At 45.7% G+C, this 13,094-nt stretch overlaps 2 protein-coding genes across 3 annotated transcripts in view; both read left to right on the top strand.

The window, feature by feature from the left end:
• AGBL4 (AGBL carboxypeptidase 4) overlaps positions 1-13,094 on the top strand; it is a 1,220,133-nt gene that overhangs the window by 973,890 nt on the left and 233,149 nt on the right. The window lies entirely within an intron of this gene.
• Positions 6,968-13,094, top strand: part of BEND5 (BEN domain containing 5) — a 47,440-nt gene continuing 41,313 nt past the window's right edge. Inside the window, exon 1 of one of the 2 annotated variants that reach the window (XM_057710311.1) lies at positions 6,968-7,350. In XM_057710311.1, coding sequence (XP_057566294.1) covers positions 7,125-7,350 — 226 coding nt within the window. In that variant the 5' untranslated portion in view covers positions 6,968-7,124. The remainder of the gene's footprint in view (positions 7,351-13,094) is intronic. The other variant, XM_057710322.1, reaches the window with a different exon arrangement.

The following is a 13,094-nucleotide window of genomic DNA, read 5'->3' as shown; positions in this document are numbered from 1 at the left end:
AAAACTAGACTGAGTCAGTGTTCACCCTGAGTAGGGCGTTAGAGTCAATGACATCCAGTCAACAGCAGGGTAAGAAGGAAGTCTAGCCTTGTAGGATGAGGCAAAATCCTCATCTTGTGTCCCATGGGGAGGCCCATGGACTGTGTCAGTGAGGTTCCTGATACTGTTACATTATCGTTGGTTCCAGTGTATGTCAACTGTGTGTGACTGTCAATGTGACTATTTTTCTGTAATTATTTCCAATTTTTCCTCTCTTTATATTTAGAAGAACATTTTGAAAATGTCAACCTGTCTAGTGGTTCTAAGGGAAAATAACAAAAAAGGGGCTTTTATTGCTTTTGGGGGGGCCAGATTGTGGGAGACAGACATGGTGGGGGCCCAGAAACAGAGACACTCACAAGGGGAAGGTAAGACTCAGAGGGACAGAGCAAGGCCCTTGGGACACCTCTCTCTCCCCACCTTTGGGGACTTCTCTCTCCTCCAGGGTCTATGTTTCAGACATACATTCATTCAGCAAGTGTTTGTTTAGGGTCTGCCTTGAGCCAGGCTAGGTGCTAGCATACAATGGTGAAGAAGAAAGATAGGGTCTCTTCTCTAGTGGAGCTTCGATCTAGTGGCAGAGACAGACAATAATAGAATAAATATATATTATATACTATGATAAACTCCATGAAGACAAATGTAAGTAGCTGTGGAAGTATGTAACAGGGGCCTGAGCTAGTCTGTGGAGGGGCATGGAAGAAGCAAGCCAGGCAGGCCATTCCTGGGGAAGTGACATTTCAGCTGAGGCGTAGCAGAATGAGTTAATTTAATAAGGGAAACCAGAGGCGGCTTCTAAAACTAATAGTCCCCTAATTGAAATTCATAGTTGAGACAAGTTGTTTTCTTCCCAGGTAGGCCAATTTGTTTGCTTCTTTTTCGAAACCAATTCAAATGCTCTTCCCTTGTGACAGCATTTCTTCTCCCTCTTCTATTCATAAACTTCTTTTGGTCTTCAACCATTGGGAATTCATTTGCTTCGTGTTGCTTGTGTGGAATACACCCACCTAGACTAAAATGTCTGGATTCAGATCATCCGTGTAACCAACTCCTGAGTGTGACCCACATGAGATCAAAATATAGCTGAGATCTGACTGGTTGAACTTGACCATTGTGTTACTCACTTGATCAGGCCAAGATGCGCATTTGCAAGGCTTCAGATTGTTGTAAATGCGTCTGCATTTTACATTTTATATGATACACACACATTTTTATTTCTTCTAAGATAATACTCAAAAAGTCAGTTTGAAAGAATGAATGGCTGCAAACACATTATCTTGGAAGTGTTTGCTACAGATTTGGGCAAGGCCTGTGGCCTCAGAGGCTTTTGTGAGATCTGGGAGCTCCATTGGTGACTACGACTGGTGCCCACGACCGGTGTCCACAAGCTCTGGTTAAAGGGGACGCCACTGATGTGGAGTGCTTGCTGGATAATTATCAGCCTAATTCAGCTCATTATAGTCAATGTGGTTCAATAAGCACTTATTAGGCATCTTACTTTCAGCATGGGGATAAGAGCTCTAGTAATCATGATGATGACAGCAGCTGCCGTATATTGAGAACTTACTACGTGTCAGGCGCTGTGCCAAGCATTTCACATAGATTATCTCATTTAATTCTCATAACAACCCTATGAAGCTGTATTAATATTTCCATGAAAAAAGTGAGGCTTGGAGAGATTAAGAAATTTGTCCATGGCCACATACTCAGTAAGGATAAACCTTGCTTATTAGCCCAGGATTAGGATCCAGGACCTAAGACTACAATATACTGTCTTCTCTTCATACTGATACGTTATTTTCCAAACAAAGACATTTTTGTGCTCAAGAGAAATTACATGGACATTTCAGAGCCCTGTATATCTTCCCTGAAAATAATATCTAGGATTTGTTGACCACCATGTTACCTTAAAATCTTCCAACTCAGAGGTGCTCAACCCGGTCTGATGTTAGAATAATATGGGGATTAAAAAAAAAAATCATTTCCCAGGCCCCATCCCCAGACCAACTGAATCAGGATCTTGGGGGATAGGACCTGGGAGTGGGATATATTTTTAAGTTCCCCAGGTGGTTCTGATACCCAGGGAGATTAAAAACTCCTGTCCCAAATCTCACAATGCATTCAGAAGATATATATCATTAGCCTCATTTTATGGATAAGCAAACTGAAGCTCAGGGAGGCAAAATCTCTTGCCCAAAGTTACAGCAAAGATGTGGCAAAATCAGGATTTAACCCTTGGTCTGAATTCCAAAGCCCATATGCCTTTGGCCCTCCAGGCTGTCACTTACATGACAAGCTGGCATTCCCTCTAACTCGAGGCAGTGTGCACTAGCCTGTGAGGTTGTACTCAATGAGCAAGTCCTCTCTTTCCTTCCTTCCCCTGTGTCCTGTCCCTCTCCTCCCCTGCCCCAAGTCCCATAACCAGACTCAACCAAACTTCACCATCAAGAGTTCACAAGATATAATGGGTTGATGCCACTGCTTTGGGGTGATAGTAGCAGCTCAGGGTAATGCCCAGCATAGGCCTCCCAACAGTCCCAGATCCTCCTGGCCATGTATCAACATTCCCTCCTTGAATCAACCTGAGAAGACAGTGGCCCTGAGCTCATAGCATAGCAAGTTGCTTTTCTGGGCAGAAAAATAAAAATAAAAACTTTAAAAAACAAAGACTTAAAAAGTCAAATTAAATATCACAGGAAAAAAAGGCAAAATCATGAAAAAATGTGGTCAGTCATTAGCAGAGAGGTTGAAAAGACATGCTCCAGTTGCTTTAAAGATTCACAGAACCCAGGTCTCCTTAAAATAGTTCTACAAAGTACATTGAGGAGTCCATGCAGTAATATGAAACATAAGTCCCCCTGCTGCCACTCATCATGCTTCAGCTGACTAAACTGAAGGAGCTTGACATTAACCCAAGGCTCTGCAAAACTCAACAGGAAAGCGCAGTGGGGACACAGTTGCAAAGCTGCCCCAGATGTGTACATTTTCTGCTCCATTAAAATGACTTGGACGAGAGGCAAAGTACATTTGGCTGGTAGAAAGAGGAAGTTAGGGAAGGGGCAGGGAGAGGACAGTCAGCCTCATCACAGGCCTCCCACTCCCCAGTCTTGCTTCCCCCCAATCCTTACCCCATACTGCTTCTAATCTAAAATGTCTAAAATGCAAATATGACCACAGGCCTTCCAGGATTCCCCACAGCCAAACTGCTTTACCAGTTTTCTTAACTCTATCATGGGATTAATAATACCTACTTCAAGAGTTTGGTGTGAAATTAGTTGAGATCACATATACTTGGTATCTGGCAGGCTTGGTTTATCAGTAAGCTTTGGAGGAAAAGTAGATATCACAGTTATCACCGAAACCAGGTCACATGAGGAAAGATGGCTGAAGGAAGTGAAGATGTCTGGGCAGAAGACAAACAAGATCCTAATGAGATAGGATCCCAAGTTTTTCCATATCTGATGGGCTGGCATGAGACTCTTGGTGGTGAACCTAGTATGACAGCTACAAGGTGAAAGGTTCTGCCTCAGTGTAAGTATGAAAGACCTAACAGTCAGCAATGTCCCAAAGATAAGGGGTGTGGGTAAACTTCCTAACTTTAGCACTATATGAGAAGTGTCAGGATGACCATTTGGCAGAAATATTGAAGACGGGATTCAACCGTGATTTGGTTGAACTTGATATTTTTTACCACCTAAGTCTGAAATCTGTACTTTTGAACTGTCTTTGTTTGCCAATCAATGAATCATCAACATCTTGAGTTTCTGGTATGTATAAAGCCTGGGGCAATAGTCTCTGGATCAAAGAGGTGCTCTGACTCAGATTTTCACTAGGACAGAGGAGGCACACTGAGTAGGTTCTCTAGAAGCTGTGTTAAAAGACTGTGTGATACACACAGGAAGCAGAAACTCTGGGTGTCTTTCTGTTGCTCTTTGGCTGCTGATGGGTGTCTCTTTGAGCATCTTGTACATGCCATTCCTTCTCTAGAATCCATTCTATGCACCTACATACAAAATGTACTGAGTCCGTGTTTACTCTGTTGGCATCCACGTCATTATTTGTTCTTTTCTTCTTTCTGGGTTCTTGGAAAATGGAAGTGCCCCGTTATGAGAACTATTTACACTGACTTGGGTGGGGAATTTGTTTGAACCTGAGGGTGCAGTGATGCTTAATATGTTCATGGATGCGTTTGTTTCACAAGGAGTGGAATCAGTGATCTGCACTTTGATCACCAGAAATGGGAAAGACAGAGTTGGGATTCAGCTCCAACTCCGAAAAGAAGGGACAGATGTTCATAAAAACCACACAAGAGCTTTGTTATTCATGCTGTGTCTTTCTTTAATGCATTTGTTTTGTAAGCATTTTTCTCCCCAGCCCTTTGCTAAGATCCTCCGATGCTGAGGTTACACAGTCTTTTTGTCCCCCCTCAAAGAGCTCGTTCTAATGAGGGAAGATAAAAGGTTCTGGGACGAAATAGAAGAAAGAAACTGCCTGTGCTTGAGGAGAGAGGCTCATTGAGGAAGCTTCACAGAGGAGGTGACATCTGGGCTGGCCTTCAGGGGAGGTTGAGGTCACTGTGCACTCCAGGAGGAAGAACTTCTCAGGATGAGGGCAGAACAAGCACAAAGGCTTGAGACCTGATAAAACATGCTCTCTTGGGAAATGTCAAATAGTTTAATGTGTCTAGAGTGTACTGTGTCCAGGAAGGTGGTAAGAGATGAGACTAGTAATATGTTTTGAGGTCACTCTCATCTAGGTGGACTAGGAGGTTGGTCATGGTGCTACTTGAAATTATTTTGCATAGTTTGGAGCTTCATGGTATTTCATTAAATATGACCAGCTCTGCATGATTCATTTTGCGCATTGCCAGAAGTCTTGCTACACATTACTTCCCCTTGACCACCATAGGAATGTAGTCTTAAAATAAACACTCATGTAAGATCAGTCCAAAGAAATCATAATCATGAAAATAAAGCTGCTGGAACAATTCAGAGTGGCTCCTCTTTTTTCCATGAGTATGTGGGGCAACAAAGGTCCAACATATGCATCAGGACAACATGTGGTCATACCCGGCCATCACCACATATATACCAGAGGCTTCATTTAAGAGAACTCAATCTGACCTGTACATTTGGATCTGGGAGCTGTGTGTTGATGGTGTTCACCTGTTTAATGTACTCCTCAAATCACAGTGAAATAATTTGGAGGATTTTGGCTTATCTACTTAATCATTAGTGTAGCTGATCTGAAATGTGAGCACAGTGTTTCTTTAAACAAATAATGTTTAGTGCTTTCTGATTATAAACTAATCCCTGCTTATTGTGGAAAATAGTTTAAATATAAACACACAAAGAAAAACAAAATCGCCCACCACTACTAAGAAACAACATTTTGGCACATTGATTTTGTTTTTGTTTTCTTACGGGTTGAGTTCATTAAAGTGAATTTTTTAAAAAATATAGCATTTAATCCAGTCTGCCACCTCAATTCAGCATTCCTATATAAGAACACTTTTCTCAATGTAACATAATTACTTACTTACACTTTTTTAATTATTTCAGACCAGGTTTCCACGACAGAGAAGGTGTGTTATTCATATAGTAACCTAATTTTGGCACAGGAATCCAAAGTTGAGACTCAAGTTCTAGTACACTAACTGCAAGAGAACCAGGTGTTTGTCCTGTCTGTTCATCTCTCTACCACCAGCCCTTAGCCTGGAATCTAGCATGTAGTGCATACCCAATGAATATTGGTTGCTTGAATCAAAGTATGGGTGTGACTGGATGGCTGTGTGAAGGTGGATTTTTATTTATCATTATTTTTCACCCCAGATTCACTGAGCCTCTATCAAGTGCCAGGTCTGTTCTAGGCAAGGAGAATATAAGTAGTCATATTTGATACAAAGCCTACCCTCTCATCAGTGTCAGTGTGAGGATGCTGACTCCTTCTAATGTGGGATGAGGTTCCTATGACACAGAGCCCAGTCAGCCCTCCTTAGGTGGTTGGTGTTCATACTTGTCTGGGAGGACACAAACCCCTCCAGGCTCTCTTCTGCCTGTGATACTAGAGACAGAGCAAAAATAGACTATTCCACAAAGTCCCATTCCTGAACTCCGCAAGGTGCTCCTAGAAATGCCCAGCTAGCCCTGGGGTTGCCTTCCTCAGAGCACCCCTCCACCCCCTGCTCATTCCAACTGGTCCCAGTTCGGAGACAGGCATGCTGGGGGCGGGGGGAGGGGGGTTCACTGGAGGAAGACTACAGGGGAGAAAAGCGACACTGCTCCTTCCTGCTGAGAGGGGCCCTTGACAAACTCTCCACCGCCCCAGCCAGCTGGTCCAACTGGAAATCCCAGATAAGCCCCAGTTCTGGTCAGAACTAGTTTGGCAGCACAGGGGGAACATTTCTGGCTGACTGACCCTCCACAGGGGAGCTGGCGGTTTTTGCCAGAAATGGGGAAAAAAAAAAAAAAAACAACTAAGAAACTAAAGGGGTTGAGAGGAGTGGTTAAAATTATTTGAAACACTCCAGAATTCTGCTCGCTTGCAAGTGCAAGTTTACACTTAGGAATACAAACACGATTGCCCCCTGCCCTGCATTTATTCTCTCGCACGCTCCTCTCCTTTGCAGTGCAGTTTTGTTGCAGTGCAGTTTGTTTTGTAGCGCGATTGCTGAAGCGACAAATCCCGCACGCAGCGCGACTTGGATTATTAGTCAATGCCTTTTTTTCCTGCAAGGCTATTGTTATTGTCATTATTGCCATTCAGTCTCTCTGCCCTTTCCCCTCCCTCGCCGAATCGCGCTCCGGCTGTGATTGCTCGGGTCTGACTTCGCGAGTGGCGGTGCGCTTCCAAACCCCCTCCTCCGCCCCCCGCCCCCCGCCCCCCTCCCGGTTCCGCGCCCAGGCGAGAGCAGCCGATTGGCAGAGCGGTGCTTTCAGGAACAATAACAGCGGGGGGAGCCGGGTCCCGGGAGCCGCCCCCGCCCCCCGGCCCGGCCGCGCGGCTCGCGCCCCGCGCCGGGTCCCCACCTCCGCGCCCGCCCCGCGGGCTGACCGGCCGACCGGGGCCCGCCCCCGGCGCCCACCATGTACGCCTTTGTGCGGTTCCTGGAGGACAACGTCTGCTACGCGCTGCCCGTGTCGTGCGTGCGCGACTTCAGCCCCCGCTCGCGGCTGGATTTTGACAACCAGAAGGTGTACGCCGTGTACCGGGGCCCGGAGGAGCTGGGCGCCGGGCCCGAGAGCCCCCCGCGCGCCCCCCGCGACTGGGGCGCGCTGCTGCTCCACAAGGCCCAGATCCTGGCGCTGGCAGGTGAGCGAGCGGGCCGGGAGGGACCTGGGGACCGGGCGGGGACCGGGGGCCGGGGAGGGGGCCGGGGGGAGCCGCTGCTTGCTCCGGCCCCCTCCGCCCGTCCCGTAGGCTTTTCTTTGCGGGACAGGGTGTCTCTAGAAGGCCAGACCAGTTAAAACTGCGGGATGGTCCCCTTTGTCTTACCCGCCTCCCCGATAACTCCCGCGCTGTCAGTCTGTGTCAGTCCCCATCTCTCTTTCTGTTTCTGTCTATTCGCTGGCTCCTTCACTTTCCCTTTCTCTCCCCGCCTGCATGTACCTTCATTTCTCTGTCGCTCACCTTCTCTTTACCTCTCTCTCAGTTCCTTCTCTCTCTGCTTCTGTCTCCTTAAGTTTCTCTAGCTGTCTCTCTCTCCCTTTAAGGCCCTTAGTACCGCCTGGAAGTGAGGAGGCAAGGCTTGATATTGTCAGACTCTTCCAGGTGGGAGTCCCTCTTCACAGAGGGAAGCTATGACATCCTTGTCCCATCCGGGCCATCATTGGACAGGATGAAGAGGACTTGATCGCTGGGCACTGGGTGCCACTCTCGCCTGCCCCTCCCTGGCTAGGTGGCAGAGGTAAAGCGATAGTGGCACTTAGCATCCCTCAGTCTCCACACCCCTTTTTAATCCCCTAGAAGACTCCCTCAGTGAGAGCTGAGGGCCAGGAAAGAGTTTCTAGGTCAGGATAAGACCAGACCTCCCATGCCTGTTTTCCCAGGGCCCTGAGAAATAGGCAAGGCAGGTGGTCTCATCCCCATTTGACAGATGAGGATGCTGAGGTTCAGTTGGTGATAGGACAAGAAACCATCCCTCTACTCTCCTTCACCAAGTTGTTTCTGCCACGCTGAGGCACCCTTCCCTTATAAAGTCTGTGGACCCGCTTTCCCAGCTAGTTCTAGAAGGCTTAGGTACAGACATGAGTGGAAAAGCAAAGTATCACTTCTGTTTTGGGCAGCAGCCTTTTAACTGTTTCTGGTAAGGAGGATGTACCTCAGAGTGGGCAGAGACAGTAAACCACCCTGCCCTCCAGTTGGAAGAGAAGGCTAGGGATTAGGAGATGTTGCTAGTATTTTGTAGTTTGAGACCTTTCCTATTTTTTCCAACTTCCTTAACTTTCTCACATTTAGCTTAAAAGATGAATTCAGCATGTATCATATTTAAATTTGGCAAGTAAGGAAACTGTGGCTTGAAACAGAGAAGTGAATTTTCTAGGGTCCCATGGCAAATTAGCAGTAGATTAGGCTCTGGTTCATGAAAAGTTCCTTTCCATCACCTCCTGTTGCCTCTGGAAAGTAGGTTTGCTAGAGTCAAGGAGTGGAAGGAGAGCTGGAAACTGATGATCACCTGGGGCCCTTTTGGACAGACCCTGTCCTAACCACCTCTCTGACAAGCCCTGAGGCACAGTGGTATAGACCCACTCACACCACCTGGGATGCTTGGGGCCAGGAATACACAACGGAAAGAAAGTATGTAGAAAAGGGAAACCTTTGTAGCTGATTAGGTTTGATTTTGTTTGTTTGCTTGCTTTTCATTACCTGAGGGAAGGGATCAGGAAATTGTTTTCCCCAAGAATACAGTATAGGCCTGAGGAAGTTATAACTAAGTTGTAACCTTAGCTTCCCCTCGGCTAGAAGAAAAGAAAGCATGCTCTTGATGATTCTGTTATACTCCTGGATCTGGAAGGGCCCTAGAAGAGGGGAGGTGATGTGTGTCAGAAGGAGTCAGTGGTATGTATGTTCTAGAGTGTAATGTAGAGTTTCCCTCTTTTGGAGATGGTCCATTCATCCATGTATTCATTCAGTGAACATAAACACTGTGCTTGGCTCTTCAGGCTCCGCAGAGAGGCTGCTGAGGCAAATGGCAGCCCCCACAGACTCTGATTTTGAAAACTGACAAAAGTCTTCTTAAATAAGACACGTAATTATTGGTCTGAGGACCGTGAATCTTGAGTCTATAGACTATTCATTCTCCAAGTTGGAATGTTGATAAATCTCTGGGGGTATTAAAAACAATTAAAAACAAAAAACAAACAAACAAAAAAAACCTAGGCTACATCTGGAAATTGGCAGAGTAGATCCAAAGAAGAAGTGTGGCGCCAGTTTGAGCAAAGTGAGTTGAAAAGCACTTTCCCCCACCTCGCTTCAGTTTTTTTCTTGAGAAGAGAAAGGGGGGGAAAAAAGAAACAACATGAGGTTGGCTAGACCACATTTAGAATTCCAATTAGCTGGTTAATTTTTAAATCAGAGCTGCTGTCCTGGATCCAGACCTGATTGGAAGGGCCAAGGTGGGTTTGAGAATTCATTTATCCTGGAAGAACTCTCCTGCGTGTCTTGAAACCCCATCTTGAATGTGGTGGCTCTGAGAATTGCTTGCAGTGACTTCGTCTTAAAAGAGCTCATCTTTTGGCATCTCCTAGTTGTAAATACCACTGCTGCAGGACCATATCTGAGGAGGTGAATCCTCAAGCTGGAGGCAGAGATGGCTCTATTTTTGTGAATTAGCCATGAGTAATTAATCCTTCTCTGGCATCAAAAGCATGGTTTCAGGGGCAGTTCGGGGGCCATTCTATGGTTTTTGGTGAGAAGTGTGTTACTTTGCTGTTTGCCCAGGCCAACCCAGAGCTGTCTTCAAGTGTACCTCTTCTTGCATCCAGGAAATGTCAAAGCCAGCTGCTTTGGGACTTTGCATTTTCCAGCATGCACTGGTCTACACCATGGATTCCATGTGTGTCAGACCCCAGCATAGAGCCTTAATTTCAGTTCAAGGGGAAAAAACAAACACACCTTTACTGACAGTCTTGCTTTGTGCCTATGCATTATCTCTATTAGTCCTCCATGGGACCCTGTTGGTAGAGATTGCTGTTGTTACTATTTCCATTGTATAGATGAGGAGAACAGAGGCTCAGAGACTCCTCTGCAGCTGTATAGCTAAGAAATGGCAAAGCCAGACTTGGAACCCAGGTCTTCCGGTGCCCCCACTTGGAAGTCTCCTTTGTAAAGTAGCTGATGTTCCCATCAGCCACACAGCAAGCTTGGAAGGAGTGAAAGGCAAGAAAAGAACTGTCTGTGAAGCTTACCGTTCATGGCAAGTTTTTGAGCCCAAGAACAGTTTTAGATGCTGAGTTTTCAACCCCTTCTGCTCTTCCTCTTCCTCTCTTACCAGCCTCCTTCCTACAGAGCACACACACCTTCCTTCCTGCTCAGTTGTCATTTTCCTCAGGAAGTCAGAAGAGCTCCCATCCTCTACGGTCCCCATAACTCAAGACTTGGCTCACCTTTGGACATGGTCTCCTTTATCACTCTCATTTATTTGCCAAACAGCTTGTGAATGTGAGAGCAGCCCATTTGAAGAACTTACCGTTACTTAACTGCAATCCAGTCTGCTACTGGAGCTCATGATATTGAATTTATGTTTTTTTATGGGGCCCAAACTGGTTTTTCTAAGCTCAGAGTCTTAAAATTCTATGCCATTTTATCCAGGCACTTTTGTTATGTTATTATTGATATTATTCAGGTGTGCTAATTCCTTTTGTTGTCAAATGTCCCCCTCTTACTTCCTATACACCAGGCCCAGTGCTGTAATAAGCGAATGCTCCCATACTCCAACAGATCTGAGGTCCTGGGATTGAAATGACAGCACAGCCCAGGCGAGACAAAAGTTAACTTTTCAGGCCCTGCCATGTAGGGTTTCTGTCCGGACAGAGGGACAGAGAAGACATGGGCATCATCCTCAGGGCATGTGTAGTCTGAGGGCCCGATATATGTGCTAAATAGAGGTGGAAGCCAGGGATTGGGGCCGCAGAGAAACAGCTTGCACATCTTTCCAGCCCTACCACCACTGCCTGCATCCAGGCCTGCACCAGCTTTTACTCACCTAAACCAGCACTGCTGCCTTCTAATTGATCACCCTGCCTCAATCTGTTTACCAAATTGTTGTCAAAATAATCTTCTAAAACATAGTCTTAGTCAAGGCACTGCTGTCCTTAGAACCTTCTGTAGCTCTCTGTTGCCTACTGAATAAAGCTTCGGCTCTCAGCCTGGGCATTCATAGTGGCTCCAGTCCCATCTCATCTCTCCAGCTTCCCCTAGGCCTGCGGTATTTCATGCCATCTTGAGAACACACCTTCAGGCACTCCTCTGAGCCAACCAGGATAGATTAATCATTGTGTGAGATGGGCCTCTGCCCATGGAGCTCACCTTCAGTGGAGAAGGCAGACACGTGATATGCTTGCAGTCCCGTGAGCTGAGGGCAGATGGCACAGAGGAGTGAACAAATGCATTGGCATCACCCTGTTCCACTCTCTGTCCCGAAGGGGAGACTCTCCTTCCTTGGAGCTCTCCTTTTACTTTGTTCTTCGCTGTTCTTCGCTTATCTTAGCATTTTGTGTCCTGTTCTGGTTAGTCGTGAATGGGTCTGTCTTCCTATCAGACAGTGAATTCCTCCAGGACAGGGACTTGCCTTCCTTCTCTCTGCATCTGCAGTGCCCAGCATGTGGTCCACTCCAGTCAAACCAAGTTAAACTCACCAACTTTGGGAAGACAGGTGCATTTGTTATGCTTGGGGAGAAGAAGTAGGGAGAACAGAACCTCTGTAGCAGCAACTTATTTTTTCAGAACAGAAACCTGCAAAGTTTTGGAGCTTTCATTCAACTTTGTTCATCTGGAAAAAGTCAGCATTCTTTATCACTCCCTTGACTAAAAGAAACCCCACACTTGGGGGAAATAGCTTCCAAAGCCACGTTCTTCTTGCTTTGGTAATTTTAGCTCATTCAGGGCTCAGGTCCCAGCTTGGCATTGTTGGTCCAAATAGATCACTTGCTCCAGAAATGCTTTGGAACTTCTACAAAGTTAGCAGCAAAGCAGGGGACTAGTCGATTTCATATGCAAAGATTGTTGCATGTCATCAGTGGGAGACTGCCAACAAAAGGATTTTTTTTTTAAAGCGAGTGAAAACTTTTAATTTAGGTTTTGACATGTTCTGCTGATGTACATTGGAACAAAGATTGGAACTTGCCTGCTGTCATCTGTTGCAGATTCTACTGAAATGTTAACCATTGGAGGTTCTGTCTGATGTGATTTGTCTTGTTTAAGAATCACATATTTGTTACAACTAAATAAGTATGTGCTGCTGAGTACTTCAGAGTTCTGTTTCACAGGATGAAAGAAAAAATTGCCCCAGGCAGGCTGAGGTCTTGCTCTTTTGTGTGTGTGTGTGTGTGGTTTTTGTTGTTGTTGTTGTTATTCAAGAGCACACTGGTTTTTACTTCGAAAAACACACCAGAAAAGTAGAATTCAAATTTAGATCTTTGACTCCAAGATTTATTCTCTTTCCACTGTGCCTACCTGCTTTGTCTTATATGCTCCTTGGAGAGAGAAGATGTGTGTTCTCTTCATTTTAAAATGCTTACCAGAAAAGCATACATACCCTGAAGAACTTTTCTCTGGTTCATTTAAGTTTCCCAGGTATTGAGTTTTACTAGGAGGAGGAATAAGCATTGTTTCTTGCCTTCAAGGACTAATTCACTAAATATTTGTTAAGTATTCACCAGGTTCCAGGTTCCGTGCTAGGAATTACCATATACGTACTCTGTCAACATCCTTGTGAGACAGGGCTTCTCGTTTTACCCCAGGAGAATAGAGCTACTCAAACAATTGTTTAGTGGCTGCTGTAGGTGCCAGGCAGTGGGCTAAGGTCTTCTCACATACATGAAGCTTTTGGAGAACTG

Source organism: Hippopotamus amphibius, chromosome 1, assembly GCF_030028045.1.
Source record: "Hippopotamus amphibius kiboko isolate mHipAmp2 chromosome 1, mHipAmp2.hap2, whole genome shotgun sequence".
In the NCBI taxonomy this organism is placed as follows: domain Eukaryota; kingdom Metazoa; phylum Chordata; class Mammalia; order Artiodactyla; family Hippopotamidae; genus Hippopotamus; species Hippopotamus amphibius.
The sequence above is the reverse complement of the archived record's forward strand: the minus strand, read 5'-3'. Positions and strand labels throughout refer to the sequence as shown.